General features: G+C 42.4%; 1 protein-coding gene across 1 annotated transcript in view; it reads right to left on the reverse strand.

Annotated features, from left to right (window-relative positions):
• The window catches only part of RNF144B (ring finger protein 144B), a 274,575-nt gene that overhangs the window by 11,636 nt on the left and 240,953 nt on the right, over positions 1 to 21,986 (reverse strand). The window contains exons 4-5 of the mRNA XM_078687940.1: positions 14,168 to 14,228; positions 11,443 to 11,647 (exon numbers count right to left, since the gene is read on the reverse strand). Coding sequence (XP_078544066.1) covers positions 11,443 to 11,647; positions 14,168 to 14,228 — 266 coding nt within the window. The remainder of the gene's footprint in view (positions 1 to 11,442; positions 11,648 to 14,167; positions 14,229 to 21,986) is intronic.

Raw genomic sequence — 21,986 nt, forward strand, 5'->3', positions numbered from 1 at the left:
TGTCCAGCCCATTCAAACTGTCTACGTGGTGAACTCAGGAGCAGGACTTGCCCTACCCGCAGAGGTTAAAATGATACTGGGTGCTGGACTATGGGGGTAGATCTAGGAGGTCAGGTTACCGCCAATACACTCATTTAAGTCAAAGAGGCTACTGAAGAGTTGTTGGCTTAGTTGAGCCTACCTGTGAGTGTATGTATAGTTAAAAGAGAATAGCTATACCCTGAAGAACAAGAGACGATGGTTAGACAAAAATGTGAGAAGCGACCCAATAGTCAGTTGACTTGAAATTGGACTGGAACATCGTCACCGCTGCTATCAACTAGGAGTGTATTCATGAGGTCAATGCATTGTTTTCAAAATGACAGCCCATATTACATATATATGAGAAACCTCTAAGGGTGTCAGAATATCGGATAGAAGTATGAATAGAATAGACCACAACTCCTGGGTTCCACTGCCACTAGCATTCAACCTGCAGCAATCATCTTGCACATGTATGACATGAACTCATCAAGATTTTAGAGTTCCCAAATATACAAGAAGACTAAACAACTGAAGATCTGTTTTTGTGCCTGTGGTATTGAAGTGAGATCTAAAAGCTTTCCCATTACCTGAAAGTATTCCTTTTGGAATCCAGGTGGTGAAACAAAGGGCTGTCAGATGTCATGGCTTATCAGCAGTCTGTATGATGACAAATATTTCTCTTTCCGGTGCCAGCCAATGCTTTTGTTTCTTAACCAAAGAGTGGATGGCATGAATTTTGAATTATTATTAGGGTGAATTATCAAAGTTTTTCTTTTGAAATCTTTTATATTTTGTCATCTGTAGTCACTGGGCATAAGTGTGCAGAGTAGGAGACAGTAATGATGATGAACCTGACAAATGTTACCTCTTGTTTTGATTACCTAGGTGCTTTGTGTATAAAGGTATCTTTTCCATCAAGGAGGTAAAAAGGGGAAAGGTCCTTTAGGAGGAAGAAGGAATCACGCTGTGCATTCACAGCGCCGGGAACAGAACAAATGCGTCTTTAGCAGGCAATCGTTCTGCACGCAAGTCATTACAACAACTTGCTTTAACGGGGGCGCAATGTTGGAGTGGTGTTAGAATTAAAGTCCAACACCTTCCCTATTGTTGTGCAGACTGGAGTTTGAATAGTAAATTAAACTATTCCAATATCAGACATCACCCTACGTTAAAACAACTTGCGTGCAGAACAAATGAGTGCTAAAGACACATTTGTCAAATGAAGATCCTAAGGCATGCGTGAAAAACACATGCAGAATTGGTCATACATTCGGTCAAAAGACCTTTTGTGTACATGAAAGTTTAGTGTAGGAAAGCATTGTAAAGAACGACATTTTTGGGCACACCTCAAGGCATACACCTAGATGCAAATCAGGAAGGGAGTCCATCAATAGCAGGCATATTATTCCAAGCGAGGGGCTTTCTACATCCATTAATTCAATGCATACAAATTCTAATTAACATCTGCTGTGGTGGCAATGCTCTGGCTTTCGGGGTCTTTAACTACTTTTAGATAGTTTTCCAATTGTGCAACACAATAACCTTGCCACTTTTGGGAGATGTTAAGATGTGTATTGCTAGATGTGGGAACAACCCATTGCACAGGGCAGTAGTTACAAATGCAAGGGTACTCTGGGCCTCATTAGCCATTCTGCCACTCTGGCATTTTCTCAGTGGGCTGCAGACAAAGAGCTAATGTCAGAGCTGGATTGGCCCCCATGACCCAACTGTGACCCCATGGCCTCATTATAGTCGCAATCTCCTGCTGTGTGGGGCTGGTTTGAACATTTTTGCCAGGGCTGATTATGGTTTCCTCTCTGGCGTTTTGATGCTTTAACAAAATTCTGAAGTCTTGCTGTCTTGTACTTGGATTTGTATCTTTTGAGTATGAATTGATTTCTCAAGAACTGACGTCCATGCCAAAAATAATAGGGAGGAGTCTTCCTGCTACTCACACTGTGTAGGGCACTTGGAGCAAGTCGACGAGGAGTTGTTGCAGTAAGATCCACTCTCTTCTGGCGGTCTATTTACGATCGTGGAATAGAAATCTAAGACTACCTTGCTCTACCAAAATATTTTCATATCTTCATTACTATTTGGAGGTCATTTAACTTGTTCTTGGTAGCAATCTAGGAACCTGCATTTTTTTAACGAATTAGTCACATGACTATATTCGAAACTTGCAAGTGCCATTGTATAATTGTGTGCCCCTCCACTGCTCAACGAGCTAGCTGCATTCAGCGATATTGAGGACATTCTGGCAAGTTAATTCTGTGATTCACAGACTATTATTTTTAATTGTGTTACTACATCGATTGGGACTTTGATTGGCGTGTGAGATTGTCTTTGACACAATCTACCTGTCATGGGCAGAGTCCAAAGTCGAAAAAATGTATACTTTTGCACAAATACAATGAACAGTTTGAGAACGGCGTGATTGCGACAACAAATGCACTCACTGTACCATTGTATAAATACTATTCCTGCATGGCTATCTGTTATTTTCCAGACATTCATTTACGATTTTTATGCGGGTTGTGTAATTTAACGTTTTGGGCCATTGGTAGCTTTATCTTGATGCATTTTTATTTAATATCTAATGTTAGTAGGTTTAAAGTTAATTACTAAAGCAAGAGTCATTTACTGGGATAATGGGTAGTTCCTGTGTTGTCAATTCGAGAATTTTCGTATACACACACAACATTACTACAAGAAAAGCAGCTTCTCTGGAAACAAATCACACTTTTATTTCCTTGCCAAATTTTGTAACTGCTTATCTGCTGCCCGGCAATAATATTTGTGAGGTAAGATAAGGGAGAACAAATTATACACCCATGATCCAAAACATAAAAGGTTTGTAAATACACTTACTGTATTATAAACAAGAAAGACAACTGGTTGCCACGGTTTCAACCGACAAAGCCCGCCTACTGCTTTCTTAATGACTAACACAAGCGATACTGGAGTACTAAGGATGTTGCATCATGCAGTCAAGAAATGCCTCTTACTTCAGCATCTTCTCGCACCAGACAGGCCAGCTAATTTTAACATCTTAAGTGCCTCACAAGTGCCCCTCCAGCATACCTCGGCAGAGTTCTGCCTATATCTCATTAGGTTGGCAGGTGCTTCTCACTTCTGGTTGTCAACTTGTGGAATGTAATTAGAGTAAATGGTGTGCACAGCCAGTTCTTTAAGCGAGTCAAAATACAGCTTTGACAAGCCCTTACCTAAATGAGTCTTTAGTACAAGTGTCTCCAACCTTTTCAATCGTGAGAGTTACATCTGATAAATGAAAACCATCCTGAGCTACTACTTAAAATATGGATTACATAGGTAAACAAGCATTTACAATGCAACGGTCTCGCCTTTGCAAAAGTTGAAGCTATTGGCATTGTAAATGACAAAATGTTTATGTATGTGTTGGTTTTGAAAACAGATAAATAAATGGGATTGTCATTTACACTGCCAATAGCTTAATCTCTCGCAAATGCGAGACCTAATGCATTAGCAATGCAATAGGTTGCGTATTTACGCGAGTTTGAGCTATTGACATTGCAAATAACGCGTTTTATTTATGTTTCAAAAACACACACACACACTGCCACACACAGAGCCACACACACACAGAGCCACACACAAGTAAGAATAACCAAAGAATAACCTCGAGGACTAAAAGTGGCGTATGAAGCAGGATATGGCTGGCTGTGAGGTGAAGAGGCAGGGAGAGTGCTTCACTGAAGGCTTAGTGAGCATACTGCACCCCTCCTTCCTCCCCCTGGGTGTCTTTGGGCCTACGTGAAGATGGGGGAAGGGAACAGAGCAGCGCTGCCTGGGGTTGTTATATAACTACAGAAGACAGGTGCTTCAAACCGCCTCCAGACCTCACCCCTCCTTGTGGCCTGTCACCAAGCAAGGGCTAAGGTGGCCTGCCAGAGGGAACCCGATGTCACCTGCTCCGGGGGGGGCAGTGGCTTTCTCCGCCTACTGCCCCGCCCCCTACACAAGGAGTGGGCCAGCAGCAGTCCCAGGTATGACAGGGGCGGGCATGGATCTGGAAAGATGTGCAACCTGCTATGAAAGCAACGAGCCTGCTAGATAGGAATTGCAGTACTTACTTTTTAAAAAACAGTATACAAAGTCACAATAGCTTTAATTGAACTGAAAGGTTGAGCGCAACCTCAAACTATTTGACACATAAATGAGCACTGTTTATTAGTTTATCGTCCAAGTAATATGTAAACATCGACACATCCTTTGCTAAGGCATTAATATTAGTTTACTTTGGGCTAATCTCACAATTTAATTCTAAACGCAGTGGAAACGTACCATTTCAAGATGGCCAAAATGTTAACTGTCACAGGCATACATGATTGCGAATCGAGTTTGTCTAGTACCAGTTGGCTTTCGTTCACGCCCTCCTCGTTCCCCCATCCACCAGTTCCTCCTTCCACTGGGGAGATGATGAGTCAACAGGGAGCTAGCTGAATTCCCTCTAGACCTCTCCCTCCCACCCACTGTGCCCCCCAGTCCCCTCTCACAAAAAGGCTTAGTTTATTACACCAACGTATTTCTACGTAAGTATGAAATAAGTATTTTTAACCGAAAATCTTTATTTTCAGCAAAAATAATGTCCAACAATATCAGTACTCATCTATTGTTTTCACATGAAGTAGGTTCAAAATGGTAAACGAGTTCAACATGATGACACTATGAACATCTGTAGTTCACTGCGATAGTTTAACACAAACTAATAAATCATGTTTCGCGTTTTCGGAGAAGTACCTAATATGTATATTTTCAACTTGCCTATTTGTAAGGTGTGAGCAAGTACCATATAGCTGGATACCCATTGACTCGTATGCACATTCTAGGGTCTAGCACACAACTCTGTTATTGCAAGTTTCTAACTGTTACACCTGCTTCTATGGAACGTTGAACACCCCCCTACCCCCCCTTCGCCCCCAGGCGGGTCCACCCCACCTCCCACGCGCGCTCTGTTTACACACGCACCTTTCCTTCATCGTCCTCTTTCTACCTCTAAGGCTCTCTGCCTCCTGTAATTGGTCTTCGGCTGACCAGTAGCCCCCGTCCAGATCTGTAGGACTTTGTGTTCTGGGTTTTCCGCTAGTTCCCTCCTGCTCTCCCTCCCTCTCCCAGACCGGACTGCATGACGTAGCCACAGCGCGGTCACTGGGTGGTGTCGTGAGTTGCGTGCGCTGTGTGACCGTGCATTTGGGAGGGGGGTGAGGTGTATATGTGTTGCATGGACTTGCCCGGCCGGAGCCATTGGGAGTGTTTAAAGAGAAAGGCTTGGACTGAAAGTGACAGACTGGGGACGACGGGCGCCCTCGGGGGACCCCGCGAGAAGCCCCTCCATGCCGCCCGGCAGTGAGCGGCAGTGCCGGGCCACGGGTAGATGCTACTGCTTCCCCCCTGCACAGGATGTACTCGGAGGCTGATCCCAGCAGCCTGGAGCACGGACCCCCTCCCCGCCCCCTGTCGCAGCTGTGTCAGACAAAAGACCCCGGAGCCGGCCTCACAAAGATGGCGCCCACCCCCCCCCCCGTGCAGAGGACCCGCAGGATGTAAGTGCCCAGTGGTGGGAGAAAAAGTTGCTGGAGGTCAAATCTTTGCTCACAGCAATTGGTGGTGTCTGCTCTCAGAGTCCACAAGAGAGGACAGTCTGGTTCACACCTCTGGGTGCCATGACGCCGATGTTTCTGTTAGGCATACAACAATGGCGTTACCCGTAGTATACAATAGCATACAGAACCATGTAGCATAGAAATAAAATATAATATATTGAAAAGCAGAACATACCTAGACGCATACGTGTAGAATGCTCGCTCCCAACAGAAAACAAGCACGGCCTTACGTTTGTGGTTAAAGCTTTCCTATCTTCTTTATGGGGTGAAACCGATGACCCCATAAAGAAGATGAGAAAGCTTTCACCACAAACGTAAGTCAAGGAAGCCAGTCTGAAAGGGACGGGGCTAAAAGAAAAATAAGTATGTCACTGGTACCTCTTTTCCAATGGCTGGCCACCGTTTAGCATGAACGGTGGCGCCAGCCAATGGAAAAGAGGGGGTGGGGCTTAACCTCGCTACTGAAACTCACTCTAAGTCATTAAGTCTCGCCAGCGAGACTTCGCATGTGCGCAGTCTTACGCTAGCCAAGACCTAAAAAAGGGAGGGAGGAAGTAAAGAGGAATGAGTTGAAGCAGACAAGAAAGGAGAGGAAGGATTTTCAGAAGGAAAGGAAAGCAGGAGAGAAAAAAGTAACTAAGGCAAGAAAGAAAGGAACAATGAAATTAGAGAAAAGAAAGAAGGAACTTAGGAAGCAAGGAGAAAAGGAACGGAAAGAAGGAAAGAAAGAAGGAGTAAAGAAAGAAATGAGGAAATGATGTATGAAGGAGAGAAGAAATTCACAGAAAAAATAATGAAAGAAAAATAAGGAACTAGGGACAGAAACAGAAGCTAAGGAAGGGAAAGAAGGAAGAAAAGAAAAGATACAAAGGAAGACAGACATTAAGGAGAGAGTTTGAGAAGAGATAGACAGGAAAGAAGGAATGAAGCAGATAAAGAAAGAAGAGCCAAAAGGGAGAAGGAGAAAATGGTGAGTGACAAAGAAAAGGGAAGAAAATAAGCAGAGAACGAAAGAAGACAAGAAGGATAGAACAGAAGGATAGAAGGCAAAAAAGAAACCCCAAACCCCAAGCCCACAAAATTCCTAGCTGCATAGGGAAGGCACCCCCAACTTGTTCGCCCCCCCTACACTCCCCTGGGTCCAACAAACACACACCACACTGGTTTATCTTTTATGGACGAATTGGGGCCGCCGTTTACTTAGGCAATTTCCAACTTGCAAGAGATCCTTACACAGCATTTCTTTTATTTACTTATTGAGCCTGTAACTTCCTTAACATACCCTCGAGAACTGTGCCCTACATTCAGTGCTCCTAACCATACCCATAAGCACTGTGCCCTATATTCAGTGCTCTGTAATTGCCTCGGCCATAGGCAAGTGTATCCTCTGCTTCCAGCTCAGCCAGGTGACCTTTTACTTCCGGTGCAACCTTTTTACTTTCTACTTTCAGGTAAGGGTCTGCTTCCAACCCGCTGGGTGACCATTCACTTCGCTGTACCATTTTACTTTGACTTTCAGACAAGAGTCTGCTTCCAGCCTGCAGATGACCATTCATTTCTGGTGTACCTATACTTCCTATTTTCAGGCCAGTGTCTGCCTCCAGCCCACTGGGTGCCCATGCACTTCTGGCATAACTTTTTAACCTCTACTTCCGGGCAAGCGTCTGCATCCAACCCACAAGGTGACCCAGTCATCTATGTACCAAATTGTTCTGGGCCATAGGTTCCAACATTTAGAGTTTCCTTCCAGTTCAACACCGTATACCCCTGCACTATACTGCTAGTGCCCCATTGGCTCTGCCAGTTAGCTGCTGCAAGCCTGTTCCAATTCAGACCAAGACGTGTGCTCACCCAAGCAGGACCGCTTTGTAAGTCCCATATGACTCTGCGACAATTATTTAGTGGTGTAACACATCCCTTATCCCCATATTTAGTGCTGGTGGGTGGGCGGGTATTTATATACTGAATCCCCAGAGAAAGAGGGTGTTCTGGCCTGCATCCCAGGGTTAAATATCCTCACCGCCCCCAAGAGGCCCAAGTTACTCTCTACATTTATGACTGGGCCGGACCACGTGTCCTGCTAGTGAAATCAAGTACATTAAATGCATTCTTTAGCTTGCTCTATTACCAACCCTGGCTCTGCTCCCTGAGGGTGTACTCCACACTAAGGCCCTCGGTCTAGCCATATCCCATCCCCTTCAGGAAGGGTGGCCAACCCAAGGAGCAAAGTAAGAATCAGGAGCGTAGGTGGAGCACCAAGCTGTTTGGGCGTGTGCTACAGAAACTTACAGCTTGCAGGACAGGTGGTAGAAACAGTGGATAGGAGCATCTCGGATTCCTGGAAGGTGGAGGAAGGCTCCGCACAAATGCAGACAGCGAGAGAGAGAATGCGAAGCTGCCACCTTTGTGACTGTTATTCTCATTCCGATACTTGAGTGAAAGGAAGTCTGAGGATTAACAGTACATGCTTTAACACACAGTCTCCTGCATCAAGGTCAAATGAGATGCTGTTGGTATGGTAACTTACAGGCATTATTTTACAATAGGGCACCCATGGCGCCATGGTATAGAAAACAAGCATTCAGACTCGCTAATGCCTAAATGGCATTAGCGAGTGTATCATGCCGAATGCACCCAGATGTGGACATATAGGCAGCCATCTTGGAATGGGTTTCTACTACAGAAAAAAGATGGCTGATGTGTACATACGCGCTTGAAGTCATTTTAAGATGGCTGTTAATGCATATGCATGCATTGCAATGTATTGTGATGCAATATGTATTAAGCAAAAGGGCCCACATGCTGCTATGGCACAAAACAGTAAAAAGATGGCTGATGTGTACATACGCTCTTGAAGTTATTTTAAGATGGCTGTTAATGCATAGGCCAATGTCCCCGCTCATGAAAATCTATGGCACAAAAATGTTGCCCTCTGTTCTGTATGGAGCAGAGCTTTGGGGCTACAGTAATCTGGATCCCCTAAAGGTAGCCCAAAATAAATCTCAGGGCGGCGATTAGATTACCGAAATCCACTCCGCGCATCCCGCTCCTGTACGACTTAGGGTGCCAACCAGTGGAAGACCTAGCGAGATTCAGACCCCTAGCATTTTGGCGGCGTCTGTGGACCACACCAGAGCTACTGCTTTATGTCAAAGCATGTCTAGAGGTAAGGGATTCCCTGGGCTCTGACAATATAGGATGGTTCAAAGGGGTAAGATCTACTCTGTGCGCCATGGGGCTTGGTGAACTATGGCATAACCCTGACTCGGTAGCTTGTCTCCTTTCTGGTGAAGAATTGGCTTGGTAGTTTGGTTTGCCCTGTTCCCATGATGCACTGGGCCAGGGACAGACTAATTTGCATATAGCCAGGTTCTGAGCTGGGATGGGGCAGTGAGATAAATAACGGTGATGGATCAAGCCCTGATCTTTGGACTGGGTAAGAGTGGTCTGCTTAATTCAGACACTCTGTTCATCACCACCCCCTTTTCTGAATCGTTTTTGGCCACTATAGGTGTGGCAGGGTATACTCAGACATGAGTCCCTTTCTCACTGCTCCATCAGGATTCAAGCAAGCCGGGCCGAAGAGGCTGAAATGCCAGAAACCGGTCCCCGGTAGCTTGTCTCCTTTCTGGTGAAGAATTGGCTTGGTAGTTTGGTTTGCCCTGTTCCCATGATGCACTGGGCCAGGGACAGACTAATTTGCATATAGCCAGGTTCTGAGCTGGGATGGGGCAGTGAGATAAATAACGGTGATGGATCAAGCCCTGATCTTTGGACTGGGTAAGAGTGGTCTGCTTAATTCAGACACTCTGTTCATCACCACCCCCTTTTCTGAATCATAACCCTGACTCGGCCACCTTTCCTCCCAAAAAAGAGCTGAGAAATCTATACTGGGATTGGGTTGTTGGCAAAAGACATTCGGAAATGACAGGAAGTCGCCTTACAACGACATTTGTTCTTCTGAAGGATGTCTCTTTCCTTGAAAAGTACTGGGATGTCATCACCAAGCCCCTGGATCGCAAACTATTCCATCAATTGAGAGTTGGCTCGTTACCACTGAGGTGCCTAACTACATCATGGGGCAAGGGAGGGCCAGAGCACTGCCCACTGTGTATCAGGCAAGGTGAAAGTGTGTGTCATTTTCTCTTTGTATGCCCCCTGTATGTTGCCCCTAGAAAAAAGTGGCTACGCCCATTATGTAGAACTCTGGGCACTCGTTCAGCATCTACAGCCTGTAGAATTCTAAAGTCTGATCTATCGCCCTTGATAGTAATAGGGGTTGCAAAATACCTTGGTTGGGCTTGGATTCTACGCTTGAGGTTGATTAACTCGCATCAAGGTCCCAGTTAAATAATCTATAAGGTCCGAGTTAGACTGTGATATCCTGTAATAACTGTTTTTTTATTATGTTTAACTTTTTAATCTGCAAATGAAGTCGTGTATAAGTGATTTAATTCTGTCTTAGTTCATGTTTTTAACTTCATACTAAATTATTTTTTATCAACTATGCTTGCACTTTGGAAATTGAGACATAATGTTGGATGTGTAGCATGTCTTTTAAGATGAAAAATCGAATAAAGACTTCTTTTGACTAAAAAAAAAAAAAAAAAGCATATGCATGCATTCCAATGTATTGTGATGCAATATGTATTAAGCAATAGGGCCCACATGCTGCTATGGCACAAAAAACAAGCATTAGGACTAGCTAATGCCAAAATGGCTGCTATTGCCTCATGACGAATGCACTCCGATATGGACACACAGGCAGTCATCTTGTTATGCGTTTCTACTACAAAAAAAAGATGGCTGATGTGTACAATTGCCATTTCAAGATGGTTGCCAATGCATTTGGCAGGGTCTGAACTGGGGTGACGGAGTGAGCCAAAGGATCAACAACCTTTTCACCATTCAAATTGGATCTTCCAATAATGGCCGATAGCCAGCTTGGAACTTTAAATTAAGGACAATGTGAGAAAATAATGCATACCATTCAACCAGGCCACGTCATGAAATAAGTTACATTGAGAACACAATAGACAGCCATCCCCCTGAAGGGGTCATCAAACTGCATCACAAGGCACCAGTTCGTCAGATTCATTAATCTCCAAGACATCATTTTCTAAATTAGTGCATGTCAAATAATTGTGAAGTCCGTCTAAATATTCTTGGTAGGGAGCAGGCCCTAAACCCAGCAGTTATGAGGTGGCGGGCATTCATGCATTCATCGAAGAGTGATGTAACGTTTTGCCAAAAGGAGTGCCAGTCTTACGGAATGCATTCTGTTAACAGTTTCTGAAACAGAAACTGCTAAATGACTACAGTACAATCTTTAACTATCAGCACACTGGTCCTTTTTAACTTCCTCTCCCAATACCTTAGATAAACTGAACATGCAGGAAGATTTCTGTTTCACCGGCTGTAATACTGCATTCAGCAGTCATACAGTTGGTCAGTTTTAGTACTAGAACTTTTTAGAAACAGCAACTGCACACCAACATGACGTTCCAAAAGTCCAAAATTCCACATATGCTACTGAGCTGAGTGATAAGTCAGCACCACAGTAATTTATCACAGTAATATTTTCTAAAGTAATGAGGCTTGGATGTGAAGACCAGAGTGAACCGTTATTGTTGCTTACAGGGTATGCCAACCACCTGAAATTTACAGCGATGATAATTTAATACACACTTCAGGTTTTAACTGTTTATCACTCAGAGAGATCACTTGCACGAATAACTGTGAGATATTCCATGGCATAGCATTGTCCACTTACTTATGCTCTGTTGGCACTACAATGGGTTGACCTTCATGGCATATACGCTCTGGGTGCCAAATAGCCTTGCAGATGGAACAGAACGTCAGTTGGCATGTCAGGCAGACTACTTCCACAGGATGCCCTGAGTCACTGGGTTTAACTTCACACACCGATTGACAGTCTGCAGATGGGCACCATGTTCTGTGTGGATCTAAGTGCACTTCTGAAATGGCAACACATCAACACATTCAGTTATTTTTCATACCACATTTCACAATACACTCTTATGTTTTGTCTTCCTAAAGGAATTTTTCACAAAAGTCACCCTCTGTACAGTCCATGAAGAGAGCTCTGTTCCCAAACTGCTAAATCCCCCAATAGTAGCCCACCTCTTAAAGAAGACTACAGGAGCCCCAAAACAATTTACCAATTACTGCTACACTTCAAAAAACTTAAACTAACCAAACACCTACAATAGCATGTGGCATTTTACAACTTACTCCATGACAACAAATCAGGATTCACATCCACTATAGAAATTGAGACCAGAATGACAGTCATCAGAATCTGCTTACTTCCCATGATTAGTCTCTCCCAGAATCCTTGATTCCTTCTTGATTTGACCACAGCCTATTGGAACCCACATGAACACAGGCCAGACAGACTTACTTCTTTTATGTTACAATGTTGAATGGATTTAGCTAGTTAATTTACTTTTTTAATGCACTGTCCTTCATAGATCTGAAAAATATGTATTTTGTCTTGACTACCTAAGCCACAATCCCTTGGAGAAGTCCAATACCATGTAAGAAATGCGACAGAAAAACCAAGGTATTCTGTTCAATGTGAAACTCTCTTTCTCTTCCTCAGGGGAGTCAGGAGAATTCATGAGCCAGAGGAATACAATCCAAAACTGAACACTATAATTATTTTCTTTACTTATTGGAGAGAAACAAACACACATTCTACTATCAAACTGTACGGAGGGACGTACACAAAAAACGATCATAATAAAAGGAATGATTCAGACAGACAACAATTTACCACAACATGAAAATGAAAGAACGAATAACACCAGCCTCAAAATCACCCCACTGTTTATTGGTCAAACCAGTATAACATTGAAATCATTATGCACATCACACAAGGCCAAGACAACTAACGGTTCTGGCAACCTACAAAATCTCCTGTGAAAGCAATCTTATCAGAAATCTAGGGTCAAGGTTGACCCATGCAATCTGAAAGGGTATGTTTAATGCATAAACAATGAGGCAGACCCCTCAGGGTGCACAGAGTTCAACCAAGACATCTAGTTTTCTTGGAATACCTAAAAATTACACATTCCAGGCTAGCCTTATAAAAAGAACGTGCCGGTGGGAGGCCGGAGTCTGAGAGTGCAGTATGTGTGGAGAAAATTGTGGGTCAACTGTGGTGTCTGCATGACTTTGGAGGCAGCCTTCTGACATCAGATTCACCCAAAGAAAGAATAAGGAAAAGCTGAGCAGTTGATCTGTCTCTCATATTGGGACTGTGAATTTTGCGGTCTCTCTGTTATTGAGTGATAAACAAGGAAGTCCCATTTTCGCAGATACATCAGGTGCAATCTTATTAGGGGAAAATGGAAGAGTTAACACATCTAGGATGGAGTCTCAAAAGAGATTTACAAACTAAAGTGGTTTAAACGGAGACAGAGACACCCATACTTGCTTTCGCCATGGAACAGCACAAATGGTCTCTAAGGAAGTAAGGGCATGAGGTGTAATTCTCTCTTGTGGGGATGTGCATGTGTGACATCCAATGGAAAAGTTAATCTTGACTTTCAGATGTGCAGCAGGAGCAAATGGGGCATTAACATTTCTAGCGCATCTCCGGAATGATGGAGAAAATAGAGAACTCTGTTTGAGATGTAACAGTTTTGTCTGGTCTCTTCCACTCAACCACACATTTTGTGGGAGAGGGAAGCCTACGTGGACTAATGGAGAGAAAGTTCGATTTTTACTACAATAAATTAAGTTAGCGCTTGAAACGATACCAAGATGGACATATTCGAAGATGATGTTATTTGTGGTTGTAATGTAATGCTTGCCACCTTTTCAATCAATCTCAGTTTCAAATACAAGTTTACATTTTTTAAAATAAAATGAATGGAGCACCACATACAGACTTGTCCACATCCCTATTAACCATGCCAATAACGACCTCACAATCTGTCATTCAACCCCAAAGAGAAGAAGTCCTACTAATTGAAGCTTCATCTAACCTCAGAAACGGCTTAGTAATAAGCAAGCTACATCTCTGTGTCCTAAATGCTTGCAGACACCCTACTTTTTGCCTACTGACCATGCAGTTCAGATGTTAGAGACATAGCCTGAACCCACATTCCTTTCACTCCAAGAACCCTTTACTAACTTTTTGCAACAGAAGACCTTCAATTATCCAGGGGGCAATCCTTGTTGGCCGATACATAAAAGCAAATAAGTCAACAAAAAAGTCACCAATAACTCTCTTCAAATTGCATCTGGTGTGTCAAAGGTGTTAATGTCCTGTGGGTGGTGTATACTTACATACACTTCTTCAACACACGAAACACGGATAATAGCAAATAACACTTCAGGTAGCAAATGTGAGGAACATATCTCTTGTCAGCATAAGTAAACCTTCAATACTCGAGATGTTGAAAGTGCTCGGTAAAATGAGTCAAGCCTTCAAGAAAACAGAGATAAACTGCATTAAATTAAAATACCTCGTTCAAACTTCAACCGTTGGTACAACTGCAACTGGTCAACAGATGTCAAACAGGCAATCTGAAAATAAATAAGGAACATATGTTACGAGCTGTCTTGAACATGAATATGCTCACCAATACAAAATTCCACACAATATACATGCATATGCTTTCATATAAAATTCAGAATAGTACAAGACAAAGGGCAAAATCATATGTTTACTTAATCATACCAGATGAAAATTTGTTACTGTTTTCTTATTACACTAATGCCAATATAGATGAATGGAGCTTGAATGTCTTTAACAAAGGTAAATCAGATGAAATGAATAAGATATCCTGCCACACAAGCCCCGTTTTCTTGGTAAAATGATCGTCCCCATACCAAATGCGTGGCACTTTGTTGTATCCCTCAGTGATGAATTCCGTTCCTGATAGATAACGCCATGAGCAGTAGAGCCAGAGGTGAGCAACCATGCACTCAAAGCAACTGCTGAGGGTGTACAAACAGTCACAGGAGTCAATTAATGCAGGGCGGTGGAGGGAACCCATGCTCTACTACCATGTGGAATAGGAGGTCCTACTGGAACCTGAGAGATGAAGTCTTGAGATGATCTGCAAACTAACTTTAAAATCCAGTCCTGAAAAAACTGCAGTTCCTAGAAGTAAACCGGACAGAGTCCAGGCACACGGGACCAAAAGGAAGAAGGGGAGAGTGACACGAGATACATATTGTGTGAAAGAACTCATTAGGCGAGCTTAATTAGCTCAAGTAGACCTTAATAACCAGTAGCCCAGAAAAGAGCATACCATTATCATTATTTAAAAAAGGATTGATAGTGCAGCTCTGGAGAGTCAGTATGCTTAGGAGACAAGAGCCCGATCCCCAAAAGTTTAGTATCTCAGCTGAGATCACAGAATTCCACTTATAAAGAGCCAGATGTATCTAGTGCCTTTATCCTTTCTGTTTCTATGGGGAAATGCTTTAGTACATACGGCCCAAAATCTCTCAGAATTTTTGAGTGGCAAAGAAGTCTATTAAGTGTCAGGGGAAGCACACAAACCCATATTTATGATCTTAATTCATCCTCTGGTTTTAGAGGAATATACGGTTATCTAATTATTGAATGAAGTACCACATGCAAATTAAAAGACACATTAATAAAGTACCCAATCAAATGAGATACCATAGATCAAAGCAAATAAAATATATATTTCAAAATCTGTAGCTGCTTCTTAGTGCAACCATCTTATTTGAAAAATAAAAACACGTCAGACTTGGTACGGAATAATGAAGCCCATATTCATCAGCGTACATCACTCCATCAAATCGTCATTTGAATGTCACCATAGACAAACGCAAGCCAACTGATATTAAAGATAATGTCTTTCTTCAGTTAGTGTGTTTCACTTAAAAAGGTCATCAATTGAGTAATAATTACCTGGAAGTACATGAAGCCGATGCATTATCAGAGGCTTTCGAATTAATAGAGTGAGTGGACAAAGCAAAAGACTCCATGAGGAAACTGCAAAAAGACGGCGGCCATGGCGAGGGACGGTACACAATTTTAAGCAGGTAAATGGCAATAAAAAAAGGAGGTTCCTTACTTTATGAAAAGAGAACATTGGCAGAAACAATAGGTTTGGAGTTCACCATGTAGTGGCAATAAAAAAATTAAAACAGTCAGCTGCAGTGCAAAACAATTGAAAGAAATGGTGTGTTTTGCATTGGAAGTTTCGGAACGCCTACCAACATGTATATTTGTGGCACTTTCCAAACTCCAATCTGACTTTTCCTCGCCCTGGAAATGCTCAGCGATTAACTCAAGCAAAGGGATGAAGAAGTGAATACCCATTCAGGATGGGAAGGAGGAACAGATCACCCCCACATAAGTGTTGGGAAGAATTCTGTAAACTAGAGAGGCCGTATTGAAAGCTCCATCTTCAACTAAATTAAAAGAGGGATTTTGACAAAATATTAGTCTGAGAACCAATTTTAGTCGATGAAACGGCTGGGCGTGGTATAACTATGTTCTTCCTACAGTGGCGGTAGTAAAGTACTTGATGAAACAACTTTCATGCTGCTGTGAAGAGCCATAAGGTGAGAGAGGAAAGAGGTAGCAAAAGTATTCACTGGTAGCCATCTTGATTATATAATGAACAATGGTGAAAATACTTTCATTGACTTTCAATAGCGATCTCTGCCTTGCAAGGTGAGAGATTCAAATGGGTGAAAAAAGAAATCTGTGGAAGGAGATCACAAACACATTAGCACATGTGCACATACACCAATGCACATGCCACTTCAACAAATTGTCGCCTAACGCTTTTAGATAAGGTTTGCCAGGACTACCACTTAATATTAATCACCAACAATGCATAAAACTATCAGTGCCTGTATTTTTCCTGCACTGCTTACCCAAAGTTGACGATACCTATTGGATTTGCCAATGCTTGCTTAGAAGGCAGCAGCATCCCAGTGCTGTGTCTACCTACATAAAGATTTGGTGAGCACACGATAAGCATGGCTCCTGGGAGTTAGAGAACTTTAAATGAGCAGAAGCTACTTTCGCTGACCACGGGAACAAAATAAAACCTATAAACGATTAAACCACTGGATTCAATTTCTATTTTATTCTGTGTACAGGCAAATCTATGGATGCATTTCTTTTAGTTATCTCTAGGTGTTTTTTTAGAATTGTCCTCTATGATACAAAGCTAAAATATTTCAGCAACTTAGTAAGCACGGCAAAAACACAATGAATGTGCGCATGGGAAGTGCAGATTGTGAGTTTTCACCTCAGGTCGAGGAACAACCAATAAAAAGTCACATTCATTGAAACGCTTTCTCATTCTGTTCCACAATGTTCTAGTTTTGAAACATGTCACATAGCGAAAATATTCAGATTTGTAGAAAATTAACAGTGTATGGAGTTTCACACTAACATTGATACGTCTACTATATCAATCTCCTTAACACACCCTAAATAACAAGACAGAATAAAGGGTGTGTATTTATAAAGCAAAAAAAATGATTAAATGGCATAAAAAAAGCTACATTGTGCCAGCTATAATCATCAGCTTATTTCCTACCAGGGAAACTTCTAAACAAACAACAATAGATCGTGTTTTTGCCTAAATGCTAGACTGTCACAAACATTCTATTGAGAGAGGCTGTGGGTGGAAAATTAGCTCCAGCGTGAGAGCAGATGATTATGCATCTGACAATCACGCAGTACTTGAAAAACACATATTAATGCTTAAATTTCATAGAATTGTTTATCCCTTTTCAAGACGTAGGAGGTGTGTGTGTATATATATATATATATATATATATATATATATATATATATATATATATATATATATATATATATATATATATATATATATATATCTGTTTGTAAACACTGCCATTCCCTAAGCAAGAAAACCTGCCCAAAACAATTGGGGGCGGGGGGGGGGGGGAGGATAGACCTGGGGCGGGGTTGTGTGGGAGAGAATGTGTGTCTGTGAGAAAGAATGTGCGACAAAGAGTGTGTGTGTGAGAATGAGGGAGAGGGAGAGTGAGTGTGTGTGACAGAGTGAGTGTGTGCGACGGGGTGTGTGTGTGTGTGTGTGTGTGAGAGAGAGAGAGAAATGTCGTCCAAATAATACACTTACAGGCCATCCCTCTTCAACATAATATAGCCTGTGCATTAAATGAAGAGTAGTTATCGAATCAGTAGACAAGGCAAGGGTTGCAGCAACCAGGAAGTATGCGGGGGATGGCACAATTCTGACCCTGGCGATACAAAAGGGGGTGATGATGGACGGAGCGTTTGAACAAATCAAACACTCACCCCCAGTCAACTGATCTGGGTTTAATCCATCACCATTCTTTAGCTCACTCCGCCACCCCAGTTCAGACATGGCCATATGCAAATCAGTCTGACCCTGTGCCTCATGGGAACAGTCCAGCCCGAACTGCCAAAGCGATGTCTTCCCTGGACCGGAAACAAACACCCTGGGACCAGTTTCTGGCATTTCAGCCGTCATCAGCCAGGCTAGCTTGAATCAAGTGGCAAAGTGAGCAAGGGACTCACGTCTGAGCATACCCTGCCACACTGCTACTTCAGACCCAGAGGCAGCATCATGGCAGCCAACAGAGGTCAGAGAGATCAACCAATAAAAGACTTGCTGTTCTCGTAGGGGGAGACAGGTGACAAAGTCGAAAAAACCTTAAACTCAGACAAGCCTTGCCCAGAGAGACCAGCGGGAGCAACAATCCCGACAGGAATTTCATAAGAATACCGATAGCATTTTTTTAGGAAGGTAAAAGAAGAGATTTACATTATTTGAAGTGAACTAAAAACCTCTCTACATGAAATGAAGAGAGATGTGGGAGAGCTTGGTGCTAGGATCAAAGACCTGGAGACGTTTGTAGACAAGTGTCCTGGAGAGCAGCATAACTGGGGTAAAAGAATATTAACACTGGAGGAACAATACGACAACCTGATGTTAAAACATGAGGATTTAGAGAAGCGGTCTAGATACAACATCATCAAGATAAGGGGTCTTCCCAGGAATGCTAAAGGTCAAGACATACAAAGGACACATCTTACATCACATCAGGAACGGACACGTAGCCCGTCCATCTCCCCAGACCAAATACAGAGAGACTGTGATTAGTGTACAATGTGATGCATTCTAAAACACATCAATTTTTGTAAGACAAGGCTTCAACATTAACAACCGACAAATGTTCCATAATTGCTCAATATCTACCCTGAGATAAGCGATGAGACTTTCAGACAATCACTGATCCTTTCCAGGAATAGGTAACACCTTACCAGTGGGATTCAGAATCATTTTTGCATGCGATAATGAGAAACATGTTAGGAGAAGGCCTGCTCCATACTGACATCCCCAAAAGAGAAGGGCACTATGGGGAGCCAGGTGAGAGCTTGGCACAAGAGGAGCTCAGTTGAGTTGAAAGGCAGCAGGGCACAGCTAGAGAAGAACCCTAGAAACCCACCTTCTATCAGGGAAATCTAGAGAGCCAAAGTTGAAGCCCTGCAGGAGATGAAGAGGCTCAACGGTCAACATGCTAATTTTAATGTAGCACACTCCTTGAGAGGTACAGCAAAAATGGTCTAAACGAGACTGGATGCAAAGTCTACCCAGTTTTTATACCTCAAAAGTACTGGGGGTTATGAAGGTACTGTTGGACAGAGGTTGGAAGAGCTACAGGAGCTCTAGAGGTAAAGTTTTAACCATTGCCGACTAACGCGGAAAGGAGATTGAAGTCTTGTTGAGCGACTCAGGTTTTGGGGGTGTTCACGTTTGCAAGTTCATATTTTTGAAAAAAGTTGAGGGAGTTTGGGGAAGAGAATGAGAAGGCTTCCAGACATACCAGACACCAGCTGAATTTATACGAGCCTCACTGCCAGCTCCGCCACTGACCACAACCCAATAAAACGTTAACAGGTTCAAGCTTCTGATCCAGGACTGATGTCAATACAGCATGGTAAAAACAGTGAACCTAAACGTTAACGTGCTCAACTTCCCAGTCAAATGCATGGCGATAACCAACCTTTTAAAATCCAGAGACAGGAGAGACTTGCCTTCTCAAATGGGATTGCGTAAGACCAAAGTGGTTCTCTGAGCAATGCTAATAATCAAACTTCCCAAAAACAGGCAGGAGTAGTGATACTATGAACAGACAACTACACAGGGAACGTCAAACAAGTTATAACATACAACCAGTAGGGCCATAGCTGATCTTCACAGTGGGCTTCCTGATTATCAAAGTTTCCTCATTATAAAGCCCAAAGGCGAACCAAGAATCTTGCACAGAATTGGTCATCACAGATATACTCAAGGTGGCGTACAGTGATATTATCTTAGTGGGAGACCTAAACCTAGAGATGAATGGAATTAAGGAATGCATGACACAGGAGTATTGGGGAACAGGTAGCCTGGTTGCATTTTAAGGAATGGCTGGTCTGGATGTGCTATGTATGGCTTACACCCAGATGACAAAGATTACTCCTATTACTAGTTAGCACACCATACATATGCTAGGTTTCATTACTTCCTTGCAAAAGCAACTTACTTCCCTAAATTTCTAAATTAATGATCGTCCAAATAGCATTATCACAACTTAAAACAATCTAGACTAAAAGTGAAGGATCCTACTGAAGACTCAGTGACCTCCACCTTTGCAGCATAACCCTTAAAACTGAGATTGGAGAAGCAATTTTGGATTTTTATTAAAGACAAAGACAGAGCCAATATCAGTGCGGTGGAACAAGCTTTAGTGATCTTCTTTCCAAATCATCGTGCGATGTGTGGGGAAATGAATGAACTTCAAGCATCAACTGACGCGCTCAAGACAACACAAACAGACTCAAGCACCTACAACGATTCAAAAGATTCTGCTGCTACTCATGTGTGTGCGCATTAGACATGGACAAGCAGAGTATGCCATCCTGAGAACTAAGCAGATATTTTTTCTTTCTTGGAACAAATTAAATACAGCCTTAGCTGCACAGCGGAAGGTAACATTAATTACAGATCCCACCACTGCAGGGGTATCATTGCGGTTCAATAGATCGAAAAAACACATAGGATTTGAGGGGTTTTCTCAACTCCACTGAAAAGAGTGAAGCATCAATTAGGCAGAGCTAAGGGCTTCATGACGCATCCATCACCCTTCACTTCTATTTGCGAGAATCCCAACTTCACAGGCTTCAAAATGTAGAGCACCTGTATATGCCAGATACTGGGCACTATATTCGGGGTGGGTAGAAGTTCAACAAATTAACCATTTAAGGAGCTCCAGAAGGAATTTGGACATAGCGAGACAGCGGTTTAGATATCTGCATGTCCACTACTGAGTGATACATCAGACTAAGATGGAGGGAACAGTGACAAAACTCACGCCGCTATGAGAAGTGGGCGAAGGTGAGTGAACACAAACACCTGATCTCTGTATTTCATAAAATCATAATCTTGCTCACACAAATGCTCAGGACAAAAGAGATAGGAGACAGAACTTGCTTGAACAATGGCTTAAGATGAATGAGGGAAAGCATTTAATAAATCAGTATGAAAAAAGAACGGAAGGGAGATCATCCTAAAAGCCCCATCTGGTACCTCTGAAAGTTTGCAATACATGTAATAATTTGCAATCCTTCTCTCATAAAACTTTGTAAATAATACCTATTTGCCAGGCTGCTATCCATATAAGGTGTGTGCATTACAGGAAGCCAGTGGTCGATCTTGCGGACGGTGAGGGAAGAAGAGGGGTCAACTGTTAAACAATACAGTTGATTCCACAATGTCAGATACCTATTCATAGTGTAAGTTTGTAAATATTTCATACTGATAACGAAGGTTGCCCTACATAGAGTAGTGTCCTGATGTGTTTTTTTACCTTCAAATCTAGCTAATGAAACATTGTTAGCAGAATATAAAATGGCATTAGGAGTGATTATAGAGAAGTTTCCAGATGATGTAAAAAAAAAAAAACAGCAGAGGTGAGTACAGTGATAAAATATCTGGTATCATTTTTGGTGTGGCTTGACAGCACAGCTGTGGATAGACATTAAGTGAGTAACATAAAAGAGGTCTTTTTGAGAAACACTACCAGGAGAGGGGCTTTTGCTCTGCCCAAATGTTGATAGCCAGTTTTGATTGGGCTGAAGTTGTGTACTTCCACAAAAAAAAATGTGCCTGCAGTCCATGCATCTGTGATCACTTTATTTATCCAGTTGCGTGACCTTGAACTTTCAGGGGCACAGACATGATACTGTAATGCTATAAAAGTGTCTTAGATCACTTGATATTTTAA

Source organism: Lissotriton helveticus, chromosome 4_1, assembly GCF_964261635.1.
Source record: "Lissotriton helveticus chromosome 4_1, aLisHel1.1, whole genome shotgun sequence".
Taxonomy (NCBI): domain Eukaryota; kingdom Metazoa; phylum Chordata; class Amphibia; order Caudata; family Salamandridae; genus Lissotriton; species Lissotriton helveticus.